Raw genomic sequence first — 24,435 nt, forward strand, 5'->3', positions numbered from 1 at the left:
GTTATCTTCTAGTCAGCAAGGCCTGCCCTCAGGAGAAACTGTTTCCATACACAACAATGGAGTTTACCTTGAGGCTAAATACTTGGAGAAAGGGAAAACCTCAACTAACTCTGTCTCTTTCAAGCCCTCCACCTGGGGATAGGGCAGTAGTGACCTAAAGCCTACTTTAGTCACCCTGCTCTGCTGCTGGGAGGAGAATTGACCAGGGCAGAGGAACTCCAGAGTCCTCCCCACCCCTACACCTCACCACTGCATTACTGAAGGTCTAGCTACAGCATCTCCTGCCACATAGCACCAGAGTCAAACAGAGTAGGAAGGTTGTAATTATCAGACCATAAATTTAAAAGAATTGTGATTAATATGCTAAGCACTTTAATGGGAAAAGCAGACAATATATAAAAACAGATGGACAATCTAAGAAGAGCATGGAAAATTCTAACAGAATTAAAATGTAATGCTAGGCATCATAAACACTGAAACAGAAATGAAGAATATCTTTGACAGGCTCAGGAGTAGAGTAGTGGAGGAAAGAATCTCTTAAGTTTGAGAATACTACAACAGAAACTTCCAAAACTGAAAAACCAAAGGGACAGGAACAGGGGGGACACTATAAAGAAGCATCCAGAGATAGTGAAGAAACCACAAAAAGTGTAACATTAATGCAATGTGGAAAAAACTTGACAGAGAAGAAACAGGAAAATGAGAAAAAGCAGTATTTGAAGCAATAATGACTAAGAATTTCAACGAGTGCCAGACACAAACCACAGAGGCTGGGAGCTCAGAGAACACAAAGCAGAGTAAATGCCAACAACACTAAAAGAAAAAGTACACCTAGGCGGATCATATTCTAACTAGACAATTCAAAGTAAAGGAAAAGTTTTGAAAGAAGCCAAAGACGGAAACCACCTTATCCATAACGGAGAAAAGAGAAGAAAAACATCCAACTTGAAAATCATGGAAGAAGAAAGTGGTATAAATTACTTAAAAGTGCTAAGACAGAAAACTACCAACCTAGAATCCTGTACTCTGTAAAAGCATCCTTTTAAGGTGAAAATGAAACAAAGTTATTAAATAAAATGTGAGGAAATTTGTAGCCAGCAAGTCTGCCTTGCAAGAAATGCTAAGAAAAGATCATTGGAGAAGAAAAAAATTATATACATAAGAAAGTTATGACGGGGCTGGGGATTTAGCTCAATGTTCAGTAGTGCCTGCCTTGCAAACTGAGGTCATGAGTTGGATCTCTGGTACCAAAAAAAAAAGGAAAGTCATGTTATATAAAGAAAGATACTATGAAAGCACTAAGTGACAGCAAAATAAAACTTCAGCTTTACTTATTCTCAATTTATCTAACAGGTAACAATTTGTTCAGAATAACAACATATTCAATGATTTATGCTCCTGCATATGTGTATGTAGAATATACATGTGAGTATGTGTAGGCATGCTGATGTTTTGTGTAAGTAAAATGCACAAAGCCTATGATTCAAGAGATGGGATAGAGAAATTGAGATATTTTTAAATAATGAAGTCCTCCACAACCTGTGAAGTAGTACAATTTATCTGAAAGTGAAAATGAATTAGTTGTAAATGTGTCCTGCAAACTCCAGGGCAGTGACAAGGAAACTTTCAGAGCTTTCAGGGGTGATGAACAGCTGACTACAACACATGTACCATAGGTTCACTGCTGCTGCTGTGGGGCAACCACTAAGAAATTCTGGAAACCCACAACTGGCACACTAACAAATGAGTACAAAATGCTTAATTAAAAACAAAGAATAGGCTTTACATGTTCTCATCACATACTTAATTATGGTAATCACTTCAGAATGCATGTGTGCTCTAAAATATCTTGTTCTACATCTTAAATATATAGAATTTTTGTCAATTACATGATAGTAAATTGGGAGGGAAAAGCAGAAAAACTGTAGAAGATAAAAACAGGAACAAAGAACAAGGGTATCAGAAAATGATTAACAAATAATGGTAGATACTAATTCACCTGTATCAATAATCACTTTAAACATCAATGGTCTAGTACATCAATTAAAAGACTAAGACTATCAAAGCAATCTACACAAGTCCCATTTTAACTATGTCACAGATGAATTAAAACAAAAGGATAAAGAAAGCTATCCCGCCATAACAGTAATCAAAAGAAAGCAGTAGTAGCTATATTTACTTCAGATAGAGCAGATTTTAGAGCAGAAAATTATGAGGATTTAAGAGGGCCATTAGGAATGACAAAAGGACGAAAATTCTGAGGACATACTAGTAGTCTTTTATGTGTATCTACTTAAAGCTCTGAGGCAGGGGCTGGGGGTTTAGCTCAGTGGCATAAGTGCCTGCCTTGTAAGCAGGCAGTCGTGAGTTCGATCCCTGCTACTGATAAAAAGGAAAAAAAAAAAAAAAAAAAAAAACTCTGAGGCAAAAGCTGAAAGAATTTCTAGGGAAATCTATAAATGCACTATTACAGTTGAAGACTTTATCATACTCATATAGGAAATAAAATAGCAAGCAGAAAACTAGCAAAGACACAGTTGACTCAAAAGCATCATCAATCAGCTAGAAACAATTCACATCTCTGGACTACTGAAGGGCAGCAGACTGCACACATTCACAAAGCTATGCTGCATTCTTTTTTTTTTTTTTAACAAAACAAGGATAATTTCAAAAAAAATAGTAGGAAGTTAAAACTACATTCTTAAGGATAAAATGAACTATAGAAAGTTTAAAGGAATAGAGACTATAAAATGTCTGCTCTCAAATCACAAGGAATTAGCTAGAAATCAATTTTTAAAGTAGTCTGAAAACCCCAAAATATTATAGAAATTGAACAACACAGTTTTACATAAAAGTTAAATAAAAAGAAATCTCAAAGTAGAAGACTATATATTTTTAACTAGATGAACATGAAAGCATAATTTATTCAAATTTGTGTATGCAGTGAAAGCCAGGCTTAGAGGGAAACTTACAGCATTGAATGCATATATTCAAAATAAGAAAGATCTAAAATCAGCTATCTAAGCTTCACCCAAGGAAACCAGAAGAAAAAGAGCACATTAAATTCAAAGTAAGAAAAAAGTGTAAAAAAGAATATAAATCAGTAAAATTTAAAATAGGAAATCACTAAAGAAAATTAACAATAAAGCTGATTCTTTGAAACTAACCAAAAACAACTAATGAGCACTTAGCCAGGTTAACTAAAAGATAAGGGAGACCCGTGAGAAAACAAATGACTAAAACCAGATGTAAGAGAATCTCATTGCTACAGCTCACTTGGACATTAAAAGAAAAATAAAACAGTATTATGAACAACTCTATGCTTATAAATTTGTAAAAGGTGAGCCAATTCCTTGAAAGACCCAATCTACCAAAACTCACACAAGAGGAAACACTCTAAATAGGGCTATAGCCACTAAGAAGCTGAAACAATAGACATCCAAACACAAAGAAACAGATGATGTAAATTCTACCAAATATCTAAGAAAGAATTTATATAACTATCTACAATCCCTTCTGCAAGGTAACAAAGATTCCAAAAATCAGACAGATAAAGACTGTTAACCAAAATATTCACAGAACTCTTTTAACAGTAAGAAAAGGAATAACATGATTCTTAAAATGTAGATCTACAGCTGGGCATGGTGACGCACACCTGTAATTGCTGCATTTGGGAGGCAGAGGCAGGAGGATTACCACAAGTACAGTCTCCCTCAGCTACACATCAAGTTCAAGGCCAGCCTGGACCATATAGCAAGACCCTGTCTCAAAAAAAAAAAAAAAAGCCAAAGATCTAACAGACACCTTCACAAAGACATACAGATGGCAAACAAATAAGAATAAGAAAAGTTGTTCCACATCCTGTCAGCAGGGATTGCAAGTTAAGGGAATGAGACACCCATTAGAATGGTCAAACTTCAAAACCCTGACAACAAATGTGGGCAAGCAAATGGAACAGCAGAAATTCTCATTCATTTCTGGGTGGAAATGCAAAGTGGGACAGATAATTTTGAAGATAGTTTGGCAGCTTTTTATGAAACTAAAATATTCTTAACAAGCAAAGCTGTGATCATGCTCGATATTAACCCAAATGAACTGAAAATTTACCTCTATGAAAATTCCACACATTATTAATAATAATAATATTATTATTATATTTTTGGTACCAGGAATCAAACTAAGACCTCACACTGCCAGGCAGGCACTGTGTCAGTAAGTTATATCTCCAGCTCCAATACATGAATACGAATAGTAGCTTTATTCATAATTGCCAAAACCTGAAAGCAAGATGTCCTTTAGCAGGTAAATAAATTGATAAAACTAGGTAATGGAACATATTCCACTGCTAGACAGAATTGAACAAAATGACACAAAGAAATCTTACTACCTGAAGGAAGCCCTGGTGAAAGGCTACATACTATATGATTCCAACCATATGACATACTAGAGAAAAACAAAACTATAGACCATAAAAAAGATCAGCGATTGCCAAAGGCTGCAGGGGAGGGACACACGAACCTGACAGAGGAGAGAATCTTAGGACTGGACCACTTTTCTGCAGAATACACACTGACAAAATCATGTCATTACACATTTGTCCAAACCCTAGAACATACAATGCCGAGAGTGAGCTGCAGTGCAAACTCGGAACTTCTGGGAATGTATGTCAGTGTTAAGTTCATCAATTCTGACAAACGTGCCTGGGAGCGGGGTCATCTGTCAGGACAGGAAGAACACTGGAACACTGTTCGTTTACTCACTTTTGCTGCAAGCTAAAATCAAAACTGCTTCAAAAATAGGTAACTTTTTAAAAAATAAATTATCTTTTCTTTTGTGTAAACTGTTTGACTTGAAGAAATATGAACAACAAACCATATAAACATTTTCAGAACTTCAAACAATAAAGGCTGGTGACTGAATTTCAAAATGTGTTCCCTTATACATACATATCCATGAATGGAATACTTTCAACTTCTTAAAAATGTTCTCGTGCCAGCAAAAACTCTGTTCTTTTAATACAGATTTTCATTTATGAAATTAAAACCTTAACACTTAATTTGCAAGTCATCAAAAGTGTATTATGTTTACTGAGGAAAATTTCAAAATATATTTGCAGTAAATATGAAGTATAAACTTCCAATTTCAAATGTAAAAATATAACTTTCATCATCTAATTTCCAAACAGCCTGAATAAATTAAATTATCACAGTATTTCAGAAACTCAATAATTTGCAAAGCAATAAAATACAAAACTCTTCATTATAGTCTTCAGCCTTAATTTCAATTTGCAACTAATTTTTAATCTTAATTATTACCATCAAGTAATTACTACATTCAAGAATGACAAAAATCAGTACTTTTTGACAAGGACAAGAAATAAAAATGAGATAAAAGGAAGTGAATGATATTCTTTCTGAAGTCTTTGTCCCTGATCCTGGATGTTTACCTGCAAAAGTTATGAGAAATAACTGATACTACTGACTGTCCCTTTATATCTATAAAGGCCAGGGACAAGGAGGAGAGAGCCATGACCTAACTCTTAACCTGGCGGGGCCTATTCTCAATATAGAAATTTATTATGCAAAGAACTCAGCTTCACTAAGCAACAGGTTACTCATCTGTGAAATGGGAATAATAACACCTACAGTGCACACAAACATTATGCAGCTTGTTGAGAAATCTCCATACCGCCTTCTAAAGTGGGTATATTAGTGTACGTTTCCACCAACAATGTAGAAAGTCTCCCTGGTTCTCATAGAAATGATGCCAATTTGCCTATACGTTTTGTCTTTCTCCTCTTTCTTTTTTTAAACCAGGTATCGAACTTGCAACCTTGCACTTACCAGGCAAGTGCTTGAACTGCTGAGCTAAATCCCTAGCCACTGCCTACATATTTTGTTCACACACAGATGCTCTACAAACATTAATGTTCACCTGACTGGCTGAGGTAACAGCATTTTCTAAATGGACTGAGCTGAGGACGAGATATTTAATAGAGAGGAATAGATTTCTGATGACCGAATTTCAAGCATGGGAACATCAGAGTGCAGGAGATACTTTGAGATAGGGAGCCCAATGGAACCAACCATCTACTCCACCTACTATGACATGAAGAAACCTTGAGACTCCTGTGTTATGGAATATTTGATCTTCAGAAAAATAAACTCAAATGCTGATTAAAATTCTGAATTCTGATTAAAACACAAAGGTGGTTAATATAATCCAACTTCAACAATTACAACTTCAACTCAATACCCTGATGTTAAACTTGTGTTTTGTTCTACGTAGTTGGCTTAATAGTTAGTGTTAAAATTTATCTAATTTTGGTCTTTTAAATTATTGAGTTCTCAACATTAAAAAATTTTCATTAATACATTTATGATGCACAGTGCCTACACTGAGTTTAGATACCTGACTTTGTCATTATTAGCCTCGTCAGCCCTCTCCGCCCCATTCTCCCTCTTTTCCCAGATTCTCCTCCCACCTCTACAGAATCCAACTTCCTGTTCTTTAATATGGAACATGGCTCTTTTGTTTTTCTTTTTACTTCATATTCCGAGTCTGTTATATTAGAGAAACCATGCAATACATAGACCTTTTGTGACGGACTTAATTCATTTAGTATTATGGTCTCGTGGTCCATCCATTTTTCTACAAATGACTCAAAATTGTCCTTTTTGGCTGAGTATACCACTGTGCATCACAGCAAATTATTTTTATCCGCTCATCTGCTGAGGGACATAAAGGCCACTTCCAGGATTTAGATACTGTGATTTACCTGTATCATACTAGTATGCATGAATCACTGCAGTATAATTTTAGTTCTTTGGGGAAGATAACCCATGAGAGGTGTATCTGGGTCCAAAGGAATTTCTAGTTTGTTGAGAAATCTCCATACCGCCTTCTAAAGTGGGTATATTAGTGTACGTTTCCACCAACAATGTAGAAAGTCTCCCTGGTTCTCACATTCCTGCCAGAGTTTGGTGGCTCTGTTTTATTGTGTTGTGTTATGTTTTTGAGACCTTGATGACAGCCATTCATTCTTACTATAGGAAGGGGAAATCTCGGCATTTTTGTTTCTCTAATGGCCAAAAATGTCAACTACTTTTTCATGTATTTATTGGTCATTTATATTTATTTCTTCTGGAAGTTTCTATTGAATTCACTTGCCTATTTTCTGATTCCAAGTCTCTTATTAATAGAGGTCTAATTCTTTTTTAGCTCTTCATATGACCTAGATATAAGTTTTCTGTTCAAGAAGTAGCTGGCAAACATTTCTTTTCCATTCTGCAGGTTGTGTGCTCAATCTGTGGCTTCCTTATTTGATATAACCCTATCTGTTGCCTCTCGGTATTACTTCTTGTGTAACTGGGATCTCTGTTCAGCAAGTCTTGGCCTATGCCTATGCCTTCAAGAGTTTTATCATTTTTTCTTCTAGTACATGGTTGTGTTTCTGTTTAGCATTTAGATCTTTGATCCATTTGATTAAATGTTAGTTCAGAGTAAGATACAGATCAAGATTCATTCTTCTGGATGTGCATAAATAATATCTCCAAAATATCTTTCTTCCAGTGAATATTAGTCCCATTGTTGAAAAGCAGATCTAGATCTAGTGGTATCTACTGTGATTTGAAGGTAGTAGGGGGTTTCCTGCATTGTCTGTTCTATTCCCCTGGTCATGATGTCTGCTTGTGGCCAGTACCATGCTGCTAGCTAGTGTAACACTGAGTATAACCTAAAGTCTGGGATTAAAATGCCTCTTACTCCACTTTGGGTACTCTGGAAACTCTTCTGATTCCATATAAATTTTAGAATTATTTTTTCTAGATGTGTGACAAAAGTTGATGGCATTTTGATGGGGATTACAGTAAATCTATGTACTATCAGTTTTGATAATGTGGCTATTTTTGACAGTATTAATTCTATTAAAAAACAAAAGGTTATCTTTCCATTTTCTAACGTCCTCTTCAAGTCTCTTTCTTCAGTATCGTTTTCTTTATAGACGTATTTTACATCTTTGGTTAAGTAAATTCTTAAGATACTTAATTTTGTTGCTGTTGTTGTTGCTGTTGTATGGGGGATTGAACTCACAACCTTGCACTTGCCAGGCAGGCACTATGCAGCTGCGCTACATTCCTGGCTGACATTTAATTCTTTGGAAGCTACTGTACATGAGATTGTTTTCCTGATTTCTTTCTCAAGGGGCTTGGTTCATTCTTGGTGTACAGGCACAGTACTGATTTTAAGATATTTATTTTGTATACCACCACTTTGCTGAATTTATTCATCACTTCTGAGGGATTTGCAGTGCAATTTTTTTTTTGATCCTCTACATAAAGGATCACGTCAACTTCAAATAAAGATATTTTAACTTCTTCATTTCCTATTAGAATTTCTTTCTTTTTTTTCCGCCTAACTGCTCTGGCTAAAGTTTCAAGTATTATACTGACAAGGAGTGGTGGAGTAGATTTCCTTGTGATGTCTCTGATTTTAGTGGGAAAGCTCTTAACATTTTCCCATTTAGTGTGATGTTGACAATGGATTTGTCACCAATGGATTTTATTAGTTTAGGGTTGTTTAGACTAACTTTTGTCAAGGATTTTGTAGTAATGGATATGGGATCTTGCCAAATACTTTCTCTGCATCGTTTGAGATCATCACGTGATTTTTAACTTTCTGTTTTATATGATTATGAAATCACTTATTAATTTATGTGTGTTGAACCACCTTATCATTCCTGGGGGGTGAAACCAATTGGATCATGATATATAATTTCCTGAATGATTTGTTGTATCCTATTTGCAAGTATCTTGTTCAAGATTCTTAAATTTATATTCATTAACATGTTCCTATTGGCTTGAACTATCAATGGTACATGTATGACTGGCCCATCACATAATCCCAATTGGCCAGTCATGCATTTATAGCCTTGCTGTGAATGTGTCAAGGAAACTGATCTGTAGGGTTCTATTTTTCTTAAGTCCTGTCCCGTTTTGGTATCATGGTAATACCAGCTTCAAGAAATGAGTGTCCCTTGACAGTGTCCCTTCCCTTTCAATTTCATGGAAGTATCTGCACAGTACTGGCTTTAATTCTTCTCTGTCAGCAGTGAATTCCAAGGGTCTTGACCTTTTCTTTACTAGTAGGGTGTTTACTACCAACTTGATTTCATTGCGTACTATTGAATTAATCAGTATTTTTAATTTTTTGGCCTCAGTTTTGGTAACTTCTTTGTAGAGGACTCTTCCTATTTCTTCTAGGTTCCCCAATTTTTTGGAATGCAGGTCTTTGAAGTAGTTACTTAAAATACTCTAGATCTAGTGGTATCTACTGTGATTTCAGCAGTTTCATTTGTAAGTGTATTGATGAATACCTGACTTTTCAAAGAACGAACACTTTGATTCATTGATTCTTCTTATTTTTTAAAGTATCAGTTTCATTAATTTTCACTCTGCTCTTCATAATGTTTCTCCTTGTATCAGTTTTGGATTTGGACTTCTCATACTTTTCTAGTGACTTGAATGCATCACTCTGCTTTTCTACTGTGGGCATTCATAGCTATAAATTTCCTTCCTAGATCTGCTTTCACTGTGTCCCAAAGGTTCTGGTGTGTTGTACTGTCATTATTGTTGATTATAGCAACTTGTCTAATTTCTTGTTTTCTTTTGTGACTCTGTGATTATTAAAGAGAGCATTATTTAACTCCTACATTTTTGCATAATGTCTATGATTTCTCGTGCCACTGATTTCCAGTTTTATTGCACTATAATAATACGCATGAGATTATTTCCAGTTTTTTTGTGTATGTTTAAACATGTTTTATGGCCCTAGATGTGGTCTATTTTGGGGAACGTTTCCTGTGCTGCTGAGAAAAAAAAAAAACATACTCTACAACTGTTGGGCAAAACAGCCCTATAGATACTAAGTCCATTTTTTCAAAGGTGTGGCTCAGTTCTCGTATTTCTTTGTTGATTTTTTGGTTAGCTGACCTGTACTGAAGTTCCTTGCTATGGCTATGCTTTGTTTATCTGATTTTTTTTAATGTCCAGCACTATTTTTTTATAATGTGGGGTGTCCCAGCATTTATATGTACCTTGTCTCCTGATCAGTTTTCACTGAAGTACACTTCGTCTGGAAACAGGAGAGCAAGGCCCGCTTGCTTTCCACTCCTGTTGGACAGAGTATAGTTCTCTATCCTTTGATTTTTAGTCTATGTAGTTTTTTATGGATGAGATATCTCTTGTGCGTAAACATAGCAGGCTAGCTTTTTGACAGAATCTATCAATCTCTTGCCTTTTGATTAGGGAGGTAAGATCATTTAAATAAGAATATTGGAAAGAACTAATTCTTGCCACTGTGTTTTGGTACCTGGGAGTGAACTCATGACCTCGCGTTTGCCAGGCAGGTGCTTATGCTGCTGAGCTAAATCCCTGGCCCTATTTTTCTGTTGTTGATTCCTGTATTTTCCTCTTTTCCTCAGCTAATGATCCTGCTTACATATTCATTTCTTTAGGCTCTTTGGTGGTGTGGCCTGAGTCTCTGTCTACATTCTGAGTACTCTATGTAATGTTGCTTTTGTGAAACTCTTTGTCCAGGAAGTCTTTGTTTCTCCATCAATTCTAAAAGAGTTCTGTAGAAAACATTAATCACTGGTGGTTGTTGTTACTGCTGCTATTTCTTTTTTCCTCCATATGTTTCAGTCATTTGGTTTCTGAGTCCCTGATGATGCCTGTGGCATCAGCTTTTGGGGAGCTGTGAATTTTTAGGACACATCTTGTTTTTTCATGCTTTTCATTTTTGGATTGAGAGTTGAAGACAAATTAGAGTAGAAAATGTGTATCACTGGCATGGAGATCTCTCTGTTGATTGCGTGCTCCCCAATGATGTGATCTTAGCTTTGATTATATTTTTTAATTAATACACCACCTCAACCTACTCAGCAGAAAGGGCCAGAACCAGCTGCACTGCAAGAGACAGAACCACTACTGGTTAAGTCAGCATCTACAGAGCCAATGACATGTTAGTCATGTACATTAAAACATGTGCTAACAATTTCACCTTTTTTCATTAAGTCCTAAAGACTGTAACATAATTCTATTGACAGTTAGGCTACGATGTGGGGAATGAAGGAAGAAAAGTAAAAAGGAAAAGATAGGGAGATACCAGAATGAAAATGAGAAAAAAAGACAGGAACCAGTTGCAAAATGAAGGAGAAAGAAAAGTGATCAAACTCTGCTGACATTTTTATAATTAGAGTGGAGGGTTAGAGGAGAGGAAGTTTAAGAGATATTTGTGGGAGCATGAGAAGGGATGCAGAAAGAGGGAGGTATAATTGTAGATTGAGGAAGGACGTGAGAAACTTGGAACCCGTTAATATGCTGATACTAAGCTTGTGGTTGAATCCTCTACACACAACTTTGGTGAAAGTGACCCTACTTATTCATGAAAGGTATTATTTAGATTAAAGCACTGGTTAATTCTTTTATTTCTTTGGGTTTTTTGTTTGTTTGGTTTGGTTTTGGTTTGGTTTTTTTGAAAGAAGGTCATGCTGTACATAGTGCAGGCTTGTCTTGAACTTGCTTATGTAGCCTGGGCTGGCCTCAAACTCATGGTGAACTTCCTACCTCAGCCTCTGAAATGTATGGATTCCAGGCCGCATGCGTCACCCTGCCTGGTTTATCACTGGTTAATTCTTATTCTCTTTTTCATATATATGTAAAATACCACAAGTATTACATACACACACACACAATTAAATGAAATTAAAAAAGAGAAGGGAAGTCTGGGGTGCTCCCTGTGGGCACTGAAAGGTGGGCGGTGAGCAAGCTATTATGCAGACATGGAGCTTGTCCTGGGATTGGGGAGAACATCACAAAAGTGCCTGCCATAGTGTCGCTCAAATTATCCTTTTCCTCCAGGTCTCACCAACTGCAATCTGCAGCTGAAGCATGGTTTTCCCAGGACAACTCCAGGACCCTAATCAATGTAGTTCCTCTGTTCTTTACTTACCCATGGGCCAGCTGATGCTGGCTCAGTCTCTGTCCTCAGCAAGATTCTCTGGCTTCAGTTTCTCTGGTGCTCTAATCTATTAATATCTCACTTACAAGGTTCCTTCTCCAAGAGTGGAGGAAGAATATGCTTGGAACCTACATCAAGGATCCAGCCGCCACTGCAGAACTGGCTCCATCCCTGAGGATGTTAGAGCTACTTTCAAGATGGATGTAAGAGATACCACAGTCCACAGACAGCCCCACTCTCCTTTCTAAGCCCACCTGATACTAGACTACATAGCTTTGTTTTCCTCCCCTGTTTCTAAGTATCTGTGCATCCAGGTACAGATATGCAGTACACCTCTGCCCCTTCCAGTTGACCTCTACCCTAAATTTGCAGTATTTAAGGTAGAAAGCTTTTTTTCCTATTTCTGCCATTATATATTTCTGAATTTCCTAAGATTATCATTAATTTTTCACTAATTTCAAACTAAATACATTAAGTTTCAAAGGAAGGATGGAAATGCAGAGGCAAGATTAGCATGATTTTCAGGAAAGACTGAAAAGGACATCGAGACACAAACTGGTCAGGTGAGTGTTTCTGCATCCACAGCAGCTGAAAGGTTTACTTCACACAACAAATACAACCAAACAGAAAGACAGGTAAAACAGCTGAGGCATCCCATGTCTCTCTTAGAGAGCTCACTGTACATAAGGAGCAGTAGAAGGAAGTGAGGGCTCAACATAGGGCACTGATGGTCTACTCTTCAAGGCATCTGACAGCCTTTTAACCACAGTTAATCCTCAGTTGAGAAACACATAAAGCACTAAATAAAATCTGTGTGGCTGGCACCTGTCTTAATTATTCTGGGTCATGCTGTTAAATATTTTCGTATCTGAAATGCTGCCAGCCATTGGCCTGGTATTGCACCTGTTGGTCAGGACTATCTCCCCGTCAAGGGCTCTAGAATTTAATGGTCTACTAAAAGGACTCAAAGGCCCTGTATAGAATGGGAGGAAGAGGAGAAATAGTGGGGGGACCTGTCCATCAACTCATGAAAATAAAGTGGACTGTCAGTCAGTTATCTGCACTTCTGTAATTCTTTACTAACACTTGGGATATGTTCATAGAGGAACCAACGAAGAACAAATGTTGTTAGGGAATGGCAAAGGATGCAAAATCACCCAAAACACTACATTTAGGTTCAAATCCTGGTCCCTCTTTAATTTTCTGACCTTGGAGAAGACATTAACTTTCCTGAGTCCTTGTTTCATCACCTATAACGTGGAATCCAGACTCTTTGCCTCACTCAGCTATTGTAAGAATTAAATGATATGCGACATGTCAAAATATCTTTATAAGACACACTAGTGATCAAAAATGTGCTTATTGAATTTGGGTCTATTCAATACAGTACACAGAGTTTATATTTCTAGACTTGCAATTTAGAAAAAATAGAAATTTTAAAGGGCAGACAAAAATCACAAAAGGTTCAGATAGAAACCTAAAGTGTACCAACTACACATGATATAGTGCTAACATATACTAATAAAAGTAAATACATTTTAAAAAAGGAAATTAACCTTAGTTGAATTCCTGGCACCAATAAATAAATAAATAATGTCAATTCACAGAAAGGAAAACGAACTCAGCCATTTAAGCTCTCATCTTCTAAGATAATAGAACAAGAAGAGGGAGAGAGTTAATGTGAAGGACCAAGAGCTTCAGTTAAATAAGAATTTTAAAGAGTGCATTATTAAAAAGTCAGCAAAAATACATGAGATTAGGTAGGTTCTGGAACAGACCCATTATACCAGTGTATAATAGTGATATTACCTTACCTGATGTCTAAGCAATTTCTGAAATCTGTCCTAGGCTGAAAACTTCATGGAGATACAGAAAAAGCTGGAAATTGGGAACCTAAAGTCCTCTGGGGCTCCCTCATACCACTCTGATTCCACACAGCTTAGAACAGGCACTTGAGGGTTTGTGACCTCAATTTCCTTACTTGCAAAATTAGAGGGTACGAATCTCTCACAGTTATAAAAAATGATTCTAGTTTAATATGGTTTATGGCTGCCACACAAGGCAGAACACAAAGGTGAGCCTTGGGGATGCTTCAGTGATTATATGCAGTGGGCAGAGAGGAGGTCCAATGGCATCATTACAATGTGGTAAAATTACTACTTTGATGTAGTAAGTAGTACACTAAGTGATTTTACATATTTTAAAGAGCTTGACAAGATATTTATAATCAGGGAACTATCTACCATCTAGGTCACTTATAAGTAAGTGGAAGTACAATTAAAGAACAATTAAACATTCTAATGTACAGTACCAAACACCATCTTTGCTTTTTGAAGAAAACAGTATAGATAGTTTCAATGTTTTTCTTATGAGATAAAAATATTTATGTTTTCAGAGTATATGGAAATTAATGAGACAAATGCTAAAGTAGAGGAGCTGATCAAAAATTTTTTAAAAATTACAGTACACATTGCCACTAATCCACTTCACAACACTTCATTGCTTCAACACTTATTTCCTTATTTGTGCCACTTTCGGAGGCAGTTCTGGAAGTTTTCTTTCATGGGTATCTCTTAAGTGTGGTCAAAAGTTGGTGAATGCTGCGGAACTGCCATCCAAAAGAAAGGCAGGCTTGCAAAATAGTACAGTGTTTCCCACCTTATTCACCAGATCTGACACAGCGCAACTTCAGACCATAAAAGGTAAACATTTTAAATGGGTTCCGAACATCGAGGCAGCCACAGCAGTGCAACTGAAGACAGTCCTTAAGACAGACTTCTAGAACTGCATATGAAAGTGGCAAAACTGATGGGGTACCTGGAGTTAAAGCCAAGGGGAGTATTCTGAAAGGGACTAATAGCAATATGTTTTTTACTAACAAGTATTTATAGTTTGAACATCCACTGTATTTTCAATCACACTGTGTATTTAGGTTATAAAGGGATATTTAAATTCATTCTTATAATCATGTATTCTAGATAAAGACAAGATTTTGACTCACCTCTTAAAAGTTTATCAGCAGAGGATCTGATATTTTCACATAAAAATCAACTCACTTGTTATGGTTTTAATCTAACCTCATGCACTCGTGGGGTGAGTGGAACTATTATAGGGGTGTTATAACTGGTTTGCTTTAGGGAGGTTTGCTGGTGTCACTGGAGGCATAAATTGGAAAGCTTTATCTCCCTTCCTGGCCTTCCCCTTCTACCTCTGCTTCCTGTCTATCATGAGGTGAGCAGCTTACCTCCGATCAGGCCTTTCTACCATATCCTTCTGCCTTAGGGCCAAACATGAAAGCACTGAACTTCTGAAATGTGAGCTCCCATAAAGCTCTTCTCCTGTAAGTTTTAGGTATCAGATATTTTGTCCCAGCAAGAAAGGAAGTAACTAAGACATCACTGATGCTCACCTTCTCCTAACAAAACCATCCTTCAAGTCAGTAAAGGCCTGTTCATTGGTCTTGCCACTTGCTGAGGCAGGCACTGTCTTACAACTTTTGTTTCTGTCTTTTCTTCCCCCCCCCCCCCCCCCGGTTTCATCAATCAATCTTAGCTATGCAAATTCTGCCTAACCAAAGCAGGAAATTCTTCCTGCTTTGTTACACAGATCACCAAGATTAAGCAGGTGTGTATGCATGTGTGTGAGAGAAGTAAAGAAGCACACTGTAACAAACACTTATGTAACAGTTACCTGTGTAACTGTATTATCTTGGACTGACCCAAGGACCCAGTATCAATTGTATAATGTATACCCCTGGTACCTATTCACAAATAGAACAGTAAGACAGCTGAAGACAATTAACCTTTTTGAGTTTACAGTATCTCTAATTATCACTGCTTCTATAGCCTAAAAGAGAAAATTCATTAAATGCAAAGTTGCAAACTTTGCCTGTTGTTAAATCTTAAATTAAAAACTCAACTCACTAAGTGGAATAATTTTTTAACACCAAGTAGAATCATTTTATGAAATATGACAGAAGACTTAGTCACTGAAACATGCTTATTTTCTCAAAGAAACTTAGACGACAGGCAAAACATTTATGAACAATATGAGACTCTGGCTATCTTCTTTATATGCAAACTAAATTCAACTTCCAATCTCATGTTCTGGTATTGAAAAATAAAATCATTTAGTTTTTGGAACGCTTTCCTTAAAATCAACAAAACCAAGAATTTACATTGATGTAAGCATCTGACTTTTTCATACCATTAACTTTAGAAATATAAGTATTATATTTTGATAAAAAAAATACATGTCCCTTACTCTCTTTGAAAGAAAGCTAAAAACTTTGTGCAGAAAAAGGCTTTGTTTGAAACACTTTCTTTGTAGTATCAAATTCACTAACAGCCAGAAGGCTCAGTGCATGTGAAATAAATATTAATAGGAGTATACTCATTGCTTACTAGATGAAAGAGTTGCAGCAAATGATATATTTTAAAACTCGTTAAGAAGCCAGGCATGGCAGTATACGCCTGTAATCCCAGCGCTCAGGAGACTAAGGCAGGAGAATCACTGTGAGTTGGAGGCCAGCCTGGTCTTTATTATAAAGTGAGTTCAAGGCCAGCCTGAACTACATAGTGAAACCCTGTCTCAAAAAAAAAAAGACAATAAATAGATAAATAAATAAATCTATCTTATTAAGAATAAATCATGGTAATTACTCTCAAAAACTTTTCATCTAGCCAGGTACGATGGCAGACACCTGTAACTCCAGCACTTTGGGAGGCTAAAGCAGGATGATACAAGTTTTAGCCCAACCTGGGCAACATAGTGCCTTAGTGCGACCCTATTTCAAAATACGAAATAAATAAAGGACTAGGGATAAAGTTCAGTGGAAAGGTACTGGGTTCAATACCTGATATGGGGAAGTGAGCAGGCAGCTCTAATCTAGCAGTCAAGAAATAGCAGGCTTCAAGACTATATGATCAAGGTAATCCAGTGATCAGTAAATGGCATCTTTTTGATGCTGTAAGAAGTATTTTTACTTATGGATACATAATAAAGTTCTATAAAACTGATTTAATAACTGATTATTTCACCCTTGAGAATGTGCACAAATGTCAACATGACCGTGAACAAGAAAACACAACATCTGGGTGACCATGACCACCACTGATATTTTTTTTTCTTTTTCTTTTTTTTGTCTTTTTCCTTTTTATCGGTACCAAGGATCAAACTCACGACTGCCTGCTTGCAAAGTGCAGGCACTTATGCTGTTGAGCTAAATCCCCAGCCCCCAACCACCACTGATTTTTGGTTTGCTTTTGTGGTACTGGGGATGAAAGCCAGGGCCTTCACATCACACTGCGCTACACCCCTCCAGCACTTTGCCCTCTAAGACAAGGTCTTGTTAAGACACTGGGACCAAATACCCAACACCCCAAAACCTATGGAAGAGGTTTACTCTGGCTCACATTTTAGGAGGTTCAGTCCTTGCACTCCTGCCTCCACACCAGTAAGAGGCTGGCTCAAAATTGCTACTAACCCTCCTGCCTCAGCCTCCCACAGTACTGAAATTACTGCTATGTCATCACACCCAATTTTATTTCCTTTTCCAATAGTCTTTCATAGCTCCATTTCACTTCAGTGTAAGTAACTATCTGTGAGCTTTACTCCTTTCAGCAATGTGAGAAGCACGCTACAGTAAGAAGATAATTCTTACCAACACTGTATGAGTGGAGGACAGACCACACAATTACCTGACAGGCAATCTGCACGAGGTAGACCAGCTCTTTAGGGTCACAGCCATTTTTCATTACTTCGTTCTGCTCTTCGGAAAGTGAAAGCTATGTCACAGAAAAAAAGGGAAAGAGAGGGACATAGAGACATGAGTCAGGAGCAAGAATAAACCCAACGCCTGGACTCTCACATCAACTAAACGTAAGACGGGCCTCTACAGTTTTATGACATAAAGCAGAAAACCAAAGAATTCTGGACTTTAATAAACAGCACAGTTCCAAGAACTGTCTTGGTACCTTAGGTCCAATTTGGCACGGCCTCATTTTATTCAGTGCACGTGTTAAGAGCAGGCCCTAAACCCGCACTGAAGGACGGTAACACTTAACAGCTTACGGGAGCAAGGACTCCATTATGGGCACTGCAAACCGGCCTTCCAGAAAACAGACGGGGCCTGCAGACCTGTCTGACTTCACACTCACTCTGCAGGCCTGCTCACTGGCTTTTATTCAATTTGCATTTACATGAGCATCCAACCTGTGGGAGGTTAGAGGCCATATATATTTTGCATTTTATTGAAAAACTAGGAAGTTGGGAACCCTAGGCCCGCATTTTCTAACATGAGCAACAATAGCTGATTAGTGACCATCATCTTTTTAAAAAAGAAAAAAATTTTAAGACAGGGTCTCTGTAAGTAGTCCAGGCTGGCCTTGAACTCACTATGTAGCCTAGGCTGGCCTCGAACTCACTATGTAGCCTAGGCTGGCCTCAAACTCACAGCAATCCTCCTGCCTCAGCCTCTCAAGTGCTGGGATTACAAGCTTATGCCACCAGGCCTGACTTTAAAAAAAATTTTGGTATATATTTGCAGTACATGATTATATTCCCCATTATTATATGTACATAAGATATACTGTTTTTATTTCTCCTTCGCTTTCCCTCCTCACCCTTCCCTGCACTTCCTGGCCTCCTCCTATTTTGAAAAAGATCTATCTCCCTATTTCCTATTATTTTTTATTTTGCTCTTCATTTTTAAGTTTGTGAGTCTGATTTATTTTACTTAACACTACAGTCATGAGGTACATCTGTTTTTCCTATAAATAGCTCATTTATCCTTCTTTATGTCAGACTAGTATTCCACTGTGAATAAATACTACATTTTCTTTTTCCATTCATCTGTTCTTGGGCATATAGGCTGCTTCCAAGATTTAGCTGTTATGAGTTTGTGCTGCTGTAAACATGATTAAGTATACATCACTGTACTATGACATATTTATCTTCCAGGATAACAACCAGAAGGAGAACAGCAGAGTCAAGTAGAATTTCTATCTTTAGTTTTTGAGCAATTGCCACACAGACTTCCACAGCAGTTGTACCAGTTTACATTTCATCAACAGTGTACGAGGGGTCCTTTCTCCTCACAGTCTTGCCAGTGGTTGCTATTATTTGATTTTTGTTGACGACCATTGTTATCTAGGGTAAAGTGGAACCTCAGTGTTGTCTTAATTTGCATTTCTCTAGCGGTCAGAGATGCTGAACACTGTTTCACATATTTACTGACCAACTGTAGTTCTTGTCTGGGGGGCGTTGTTTTTGTTTTGGGGGGAAGGAGAAGTTACTGTGAATGGAGCTCAGGACCTTGCACTTGCCAGGCAGGCACTGTGCCACTGAACTATATCCCAGCCCCATGGGCCTCTTCCTCTAAGACATGGATACTCATTTTGGTTGCCCATGTTATGAGCAGGTGATCATCACTTTTAAATGAGGCACACAGTCTCCAATGGACTTTGCAACAGAATGGATACTCTTCACTTTGTGCCAGTACCTAGCTGAGTACTAACTCTCTCGTTCCATCATGCTGCTTGGATTGTCACCTTTCTTATACTCCATTTGTTTTACTCACGTATATTATATATATGTCCCTTCTTTTAATTCAAACTTGCATAGAAAGTTCAAAGAGGGGCAACCCTGAGTTCAGAAGCAACAATGACTCAGCATGTAATACTGACCAACCTGTTTAGTTTCTCAAACAAAAACATGGGAATGATGTAACTCCACCCCTTCTTTATGAGTACTGAATATGGTGGAGCACAGAGAATACTGACCAAAGTGTCTGGTACTCAGGAAACACTTAATAGTGTAATACAATATATTACACATTTAATACTGAAAGAAAAACAAGGCTGATGAGGATATATTCTGTAGTTAGAGGAACAATGTCTGTGGAAGTTATTTTTTTAAGATTTCCAGCACTAAGTAGAAGTAGTTCACAGACTAACATCATTTTCATATTAATCAAAATAAACTACATGCACTACAAAAAATCAGAACTTAAATAATTTAGAGTAAAAAGAAACCTAAAAATGACAGTTTCAAAAAGTGACAAGACTTTCCTGAGACAGAAAAGACTGAGGAGCCCTAAGGTGAGCAAAGGATGAGCATCTGGCTGCGACAGGAGGAGGAGAAGCCAACTGGAATCTGACTACACACAGTCTGTAGTGGCAAAGTAGCATTATAAGGTGCAAGGTCAATGCCTACCCATCAACAGATCCCCTGAGATTCACCACCGGTACTGCCAGGGCTAGTGCATCAAATGCCAAGGAAGAGCAGAGTATGGAGAGAGGAACCCCTGAATAGTAGAGTGGCCCCCAAGCCAAAGCAGCTCGCCTCCATAGTCTGGGAGCAGGAAGAAGAACCGAGGTATAAGCCTCAAAGTGCTCAGGACCATGCTGAAGACAAGGAGGCACAGAAAAGCTGAGAAAACACCCAGGAAGACACTGCAGACCTTCGCAGGTGGCAACCCAGCTGAGGGAAGAACTGGAGGGCACGAGAAGCAGCAGCCACACTGCATCAAGTACAGGGCACATGTGTCCCTCAGGCAGCAGACTATTTCACAGGGAAGCCCAGAGATCTTCAGCCCCTAGCCAGTCTTAAATATTCCATTAAAGAAACCTCTAGGCCCAAGCTCCAAAGTATTTAAATGTATTTAAAGCTGCCACAAACAAGAGATCATGAGCAAAGACAGATCAGCTTGGTCTGTATGAAGATGAGTTTTCAGAAAGTGATGCGACTTCTGTTGAGACACAAGAGTCATGCGTACTCTGCATGATACCCTGGTAGTGATTGATGCCAGCTCAAGACCTGTTAGTCCAAAGACAGGTGAAGGGACTAAGCCCCTTCCCAAAAGAAATACCATATATCAGCTTCAACAACTTTTATATAACATATTTGTAAAAAAATCTGCAAAACATGGAAGGAATGTGATCCAAGTCATGAGAGGAAACATAAAATAAAACTCCTAAAAATGAACCAGTAAGAGAATGTAAACTATGACAGATTCTGAAGCTTAGTTGACAAGGTAAACTGTATGCAGGAACACATGGGAAGGACAAGATTCTGGAAAACAGGCGGAGTGGGAGGCACACGAATGTGTCTCCCCACCTGGACAACAGTACACTGGCAGAATCTGTCTACTTTGGAACCCTGGTGTCTGTCAAAGGCTTACATCCTCCAGAGGAAAGCGTGGACAAGAACGCTGTGGCTCATTCTCATCACTCTCAGCTCCTCACACTCTACCAGCTCCCACAGCTCACACCAGAGTGTTCAAGGGCATCTTGTGCACAGCTGCTGCACATTCAGACTTCATCCACCTTAAAGAAGCCAGGGGATGCAAAAAGGACCCCGGCTCTAACCAGCAGGGAACCCCTATGACGACTGATCACCACTGCCCCAGTCACTGAGGGAGAGATGGGGCTGCTGTTGCTGCACCTCTCCCTAGTGTCCCAGGTCCATCTGCTCCACCTAAAATGACCTCCAAGGATTTCAGGGCTAAAGCCATTTCCCCTCCCCAGCTCTCTCATTCACTTCGCTCTTTCTATGTGAAAGACTAGGTGCACATGTAAAAGCAAGTGCGAATACATGGTATATCAGAAAGTGAAGCACACCCAGGGGTGTCATGCAGGCTCAAAAATTACCGAGGAAGACAGATTTACACCCTAGGCTGATCCCTAGTACTGATGCCACCTACAAGATTGGGTGGGGGGAGGAGTGGTGGCACAGACTTGTAGTAATCCCAGATTTTCCAGAGGCTGGAGCAAAAGGGGGTTGCAAATTTGAGGCCGTTTTGGGCAGTTTTAAGTCTCGAAATAAAAAATAAAAAGGACTTGGGATACAGCTCACTGGCAGAATGCTTGCCTAGAATGTGTAAGGCCCTAAGTTCAATGTATAGTACTACAAGACAATAAAAAATAAACAACAATAAATAGAAAAGCCCTGGAGAAGGGGGGTGGGAGCCTAACTCGCACGATCACCACACTATTAGATTAAAATGTTCATTTATCAAATAATAATAATAAACCACAAAGCTTATTTAAAAAGACTGGAAAGACTCAAAGTAAATGAATCAACAGAAGCTTTCTGAAAAAGACATTATAGCAGATATACTACACAGACAACAGTCTTCATACCGCTCAAAGAACTACAAGAATATGTGGGGGAAGTCAAGGAAACCATATACGAATGCATAACATTACCAATAAAGAGATAAAGATCCACAAAGAAACAAAAACATTTCATAGTTCCAAAGTACAATAATTCCAAAGAAAAATCCACTAGCTGGAGCCAATGGCATACTAGAGCAAGTAGAAAAAGCATCAGTGAACTTGAAAACACAGCAGTGAAAACAAAGTCTGTGGAATAGAAAGTAAAATTACTTAAAAAAAAAAAAAAAAAAGAAAGTAAAATTACTAAAAAAAAAAAAAAAAAAGAAAAAAGAAAGTAAAATTACTAAATAAAAATGAAAGAGCCTTATTGGATCCTGGGGATTTCAATCAGACAGACATGTCAGAGTCCCAAAGTAGGAGAGAGAAAAGGGGCAAAGGGGCCTGAAGGAAAAAAAAAAGCCAAAACCTTCCTAAATTTGATAAAATGGAAGAATATTTACAACCACGGTACAAATGAACAAGGTAAGGTGACCTCTATGAGATCCAGAAAACACAGAATAATCAAATTTGTAAATCTCCCCACACATACACACACACAGGAAAACGCAAAGGAGAGAACTCAACTCATCATAAAAGAGTAGTCCTCAATTATAAGCAACAACTTCCCAACAGAAATGCTAGGGCCCAGAAGGCAGGGGTCAGTATGCTCAAAGAGCTAGAGAAAACAACCACCAACCAAGAATCTTAGGGTTGGAAAAATGGTCCTTTAAAAATGAAAGAGATAAGCGGGGGAGGGGATTACAATGCTTCCATCAGAAGAAAAGCCCAGGACGTTCATAGACTTGCCCTACAAGAAATTCTCAGGGTGAGGACACTCACAAAAACTGCTTTTATTCGAATGACAACTGTAACTCTACAATACTTGTTATCTACAGGATTTAAGGGATTGATATTTTTAAAAATTAGGTCTAAAAGTTAGTATTACAATAATTTTGGTTTATAATTCAACATTTTGTTTCCTATGTAATTTAAGAGACTACTGCATTCACAAGAATTATTAGTTCACCAGGCACAGTGGGGCAGCACATCCAAAGTGTAATCTCAGCATTTTGGGATGGGAACTCAGTATTTTGGCAAAAGATTTCCCAAATTCAAGTCCTGCCTGGCCAATTTAGCAAGATCCTGTCTCTAAATTAACTAATCAGTGAATTAATTAATTAAATGGGCAGTGGAAACAGCTCAGTGGGTTTGATCCTTAGTGAAGAAGAAAGGAGAAAAAGAACAGGATGGATTATTAAGTTCTTGTTTGAAAGTAAAAAGTTAAAAACTGTAATTCTATGACATCACCAACCAAAAAGGGGAAGCATGGAGTTATCATTAAAAGAACAGAATTTTGTGTGTTATCCAAGAGAATAAAACACTACTGTAAGAAAAGACTAAGCAAATGGACAGGTGTTCTGTGTTCAGGGATTCAAAGACTTAACAGTATTTTAAAATGTCAATACTACCCCCAAATTAATCTATAGATTCAATACAATTCCTACCAACATAAAGTAACATTCTGGAGAAAAGAGAAAACCCATCCAAACGCAATCTCAACAGATCCCAAATAGCCTCAACAGTTGGATCACGAACAAGAACAAAAATGATTCACCTTTCCTGATCTCAAAACTTACTTCAAAGCTACAGTAATCAAGACATATAGTAATGGCATAAAAACAGACATACAGAACAATTTAACAGAACAGAGCCCAGAAATAAACAAAACTCCCGAGTATAGTCAAATGACTTTTGACAAAGATGCTAAGACCACACTATAGAGAAACGATGCTGCTTTCAACAAATGCTTCTGGGAAAATTCAACATCCACATGCAAAAGACTGACTTTGTAACCTTTGTGTCTTACATTTCTAATCAAAACGAAATACCTGACACTCAAAGTTTTTTTTTAAAACAGGATAAAACAAAATCAACAGAACAGAACACAACAAAGCAGAGCACAGTAAAGCAATGCAAGTAACACAGGATTTCAGAAAAAGACAACAGGAAATCCACATAAGATCTCGTTTTCTTTGAAATAGTTGCCTGACATCCAAAGTTAAAGGAGGGGAGGTTTATTTAGCTTACAGTTTGTAGATGTTTCAATCTATAATTGGCTGGCTCCTAGGTAGGTGGCCCATGATAGAGGGGCAACCCTTCATGGCTGCAGAAGACAGCAAAATCAACAAGAGAGAGAGAGACAAACTACTTTCTGCCCCTTATATTGTACGCAGGGTACCCATCCTGGATGGGTGTAGTG

At 37.9% G+C, this 24,435-nt stretch overlaps 1 protein-coding gene across 5 annotated transcripts in view; it reads right to left on the reverse strand.

Moving 5' to 3' along the window:
• The window catches only part of Arhgap32 (Rho GTPase activating protein 32), a 291,311-nt gene that overhangs the window by 94,069 nt on the left and 172,807 nt on the right, over nt 1–24,435 (reverse strand). For all 5 annotated transcript variants that reach the window (XM_063256063.1, XM_063256064.1, XM_063256065.1 and 2 more), the window contains one exon: nt 17,718–17,804. In XM_063256063.1, the coding sequence (XP_063112133.1) occupies nt 17,718–17,804 (87 nt within the window). The remainder of the gene's footprint in view (nt 1–17,717; nt 17,805–24,435) is intronic.

Source organism: Cavia porcellus, unplaced genomic scaffold (genome assembly GCF_034190915.1).
Source record: "Cavia porcellus strain 051 isolate PalLab524CR breed Dunkin Hartley unplaced genomic scaffold, mCavPor4.1 scaffold_9, whole genome shotgun sequence".
Classification (NCBI taxonomy): domain Eukaryota; kingdom Metazoa; phylum Chordata; class Mammalia; order Rodentia; family Caviidae; genus Cavia; species Cavia porcellus.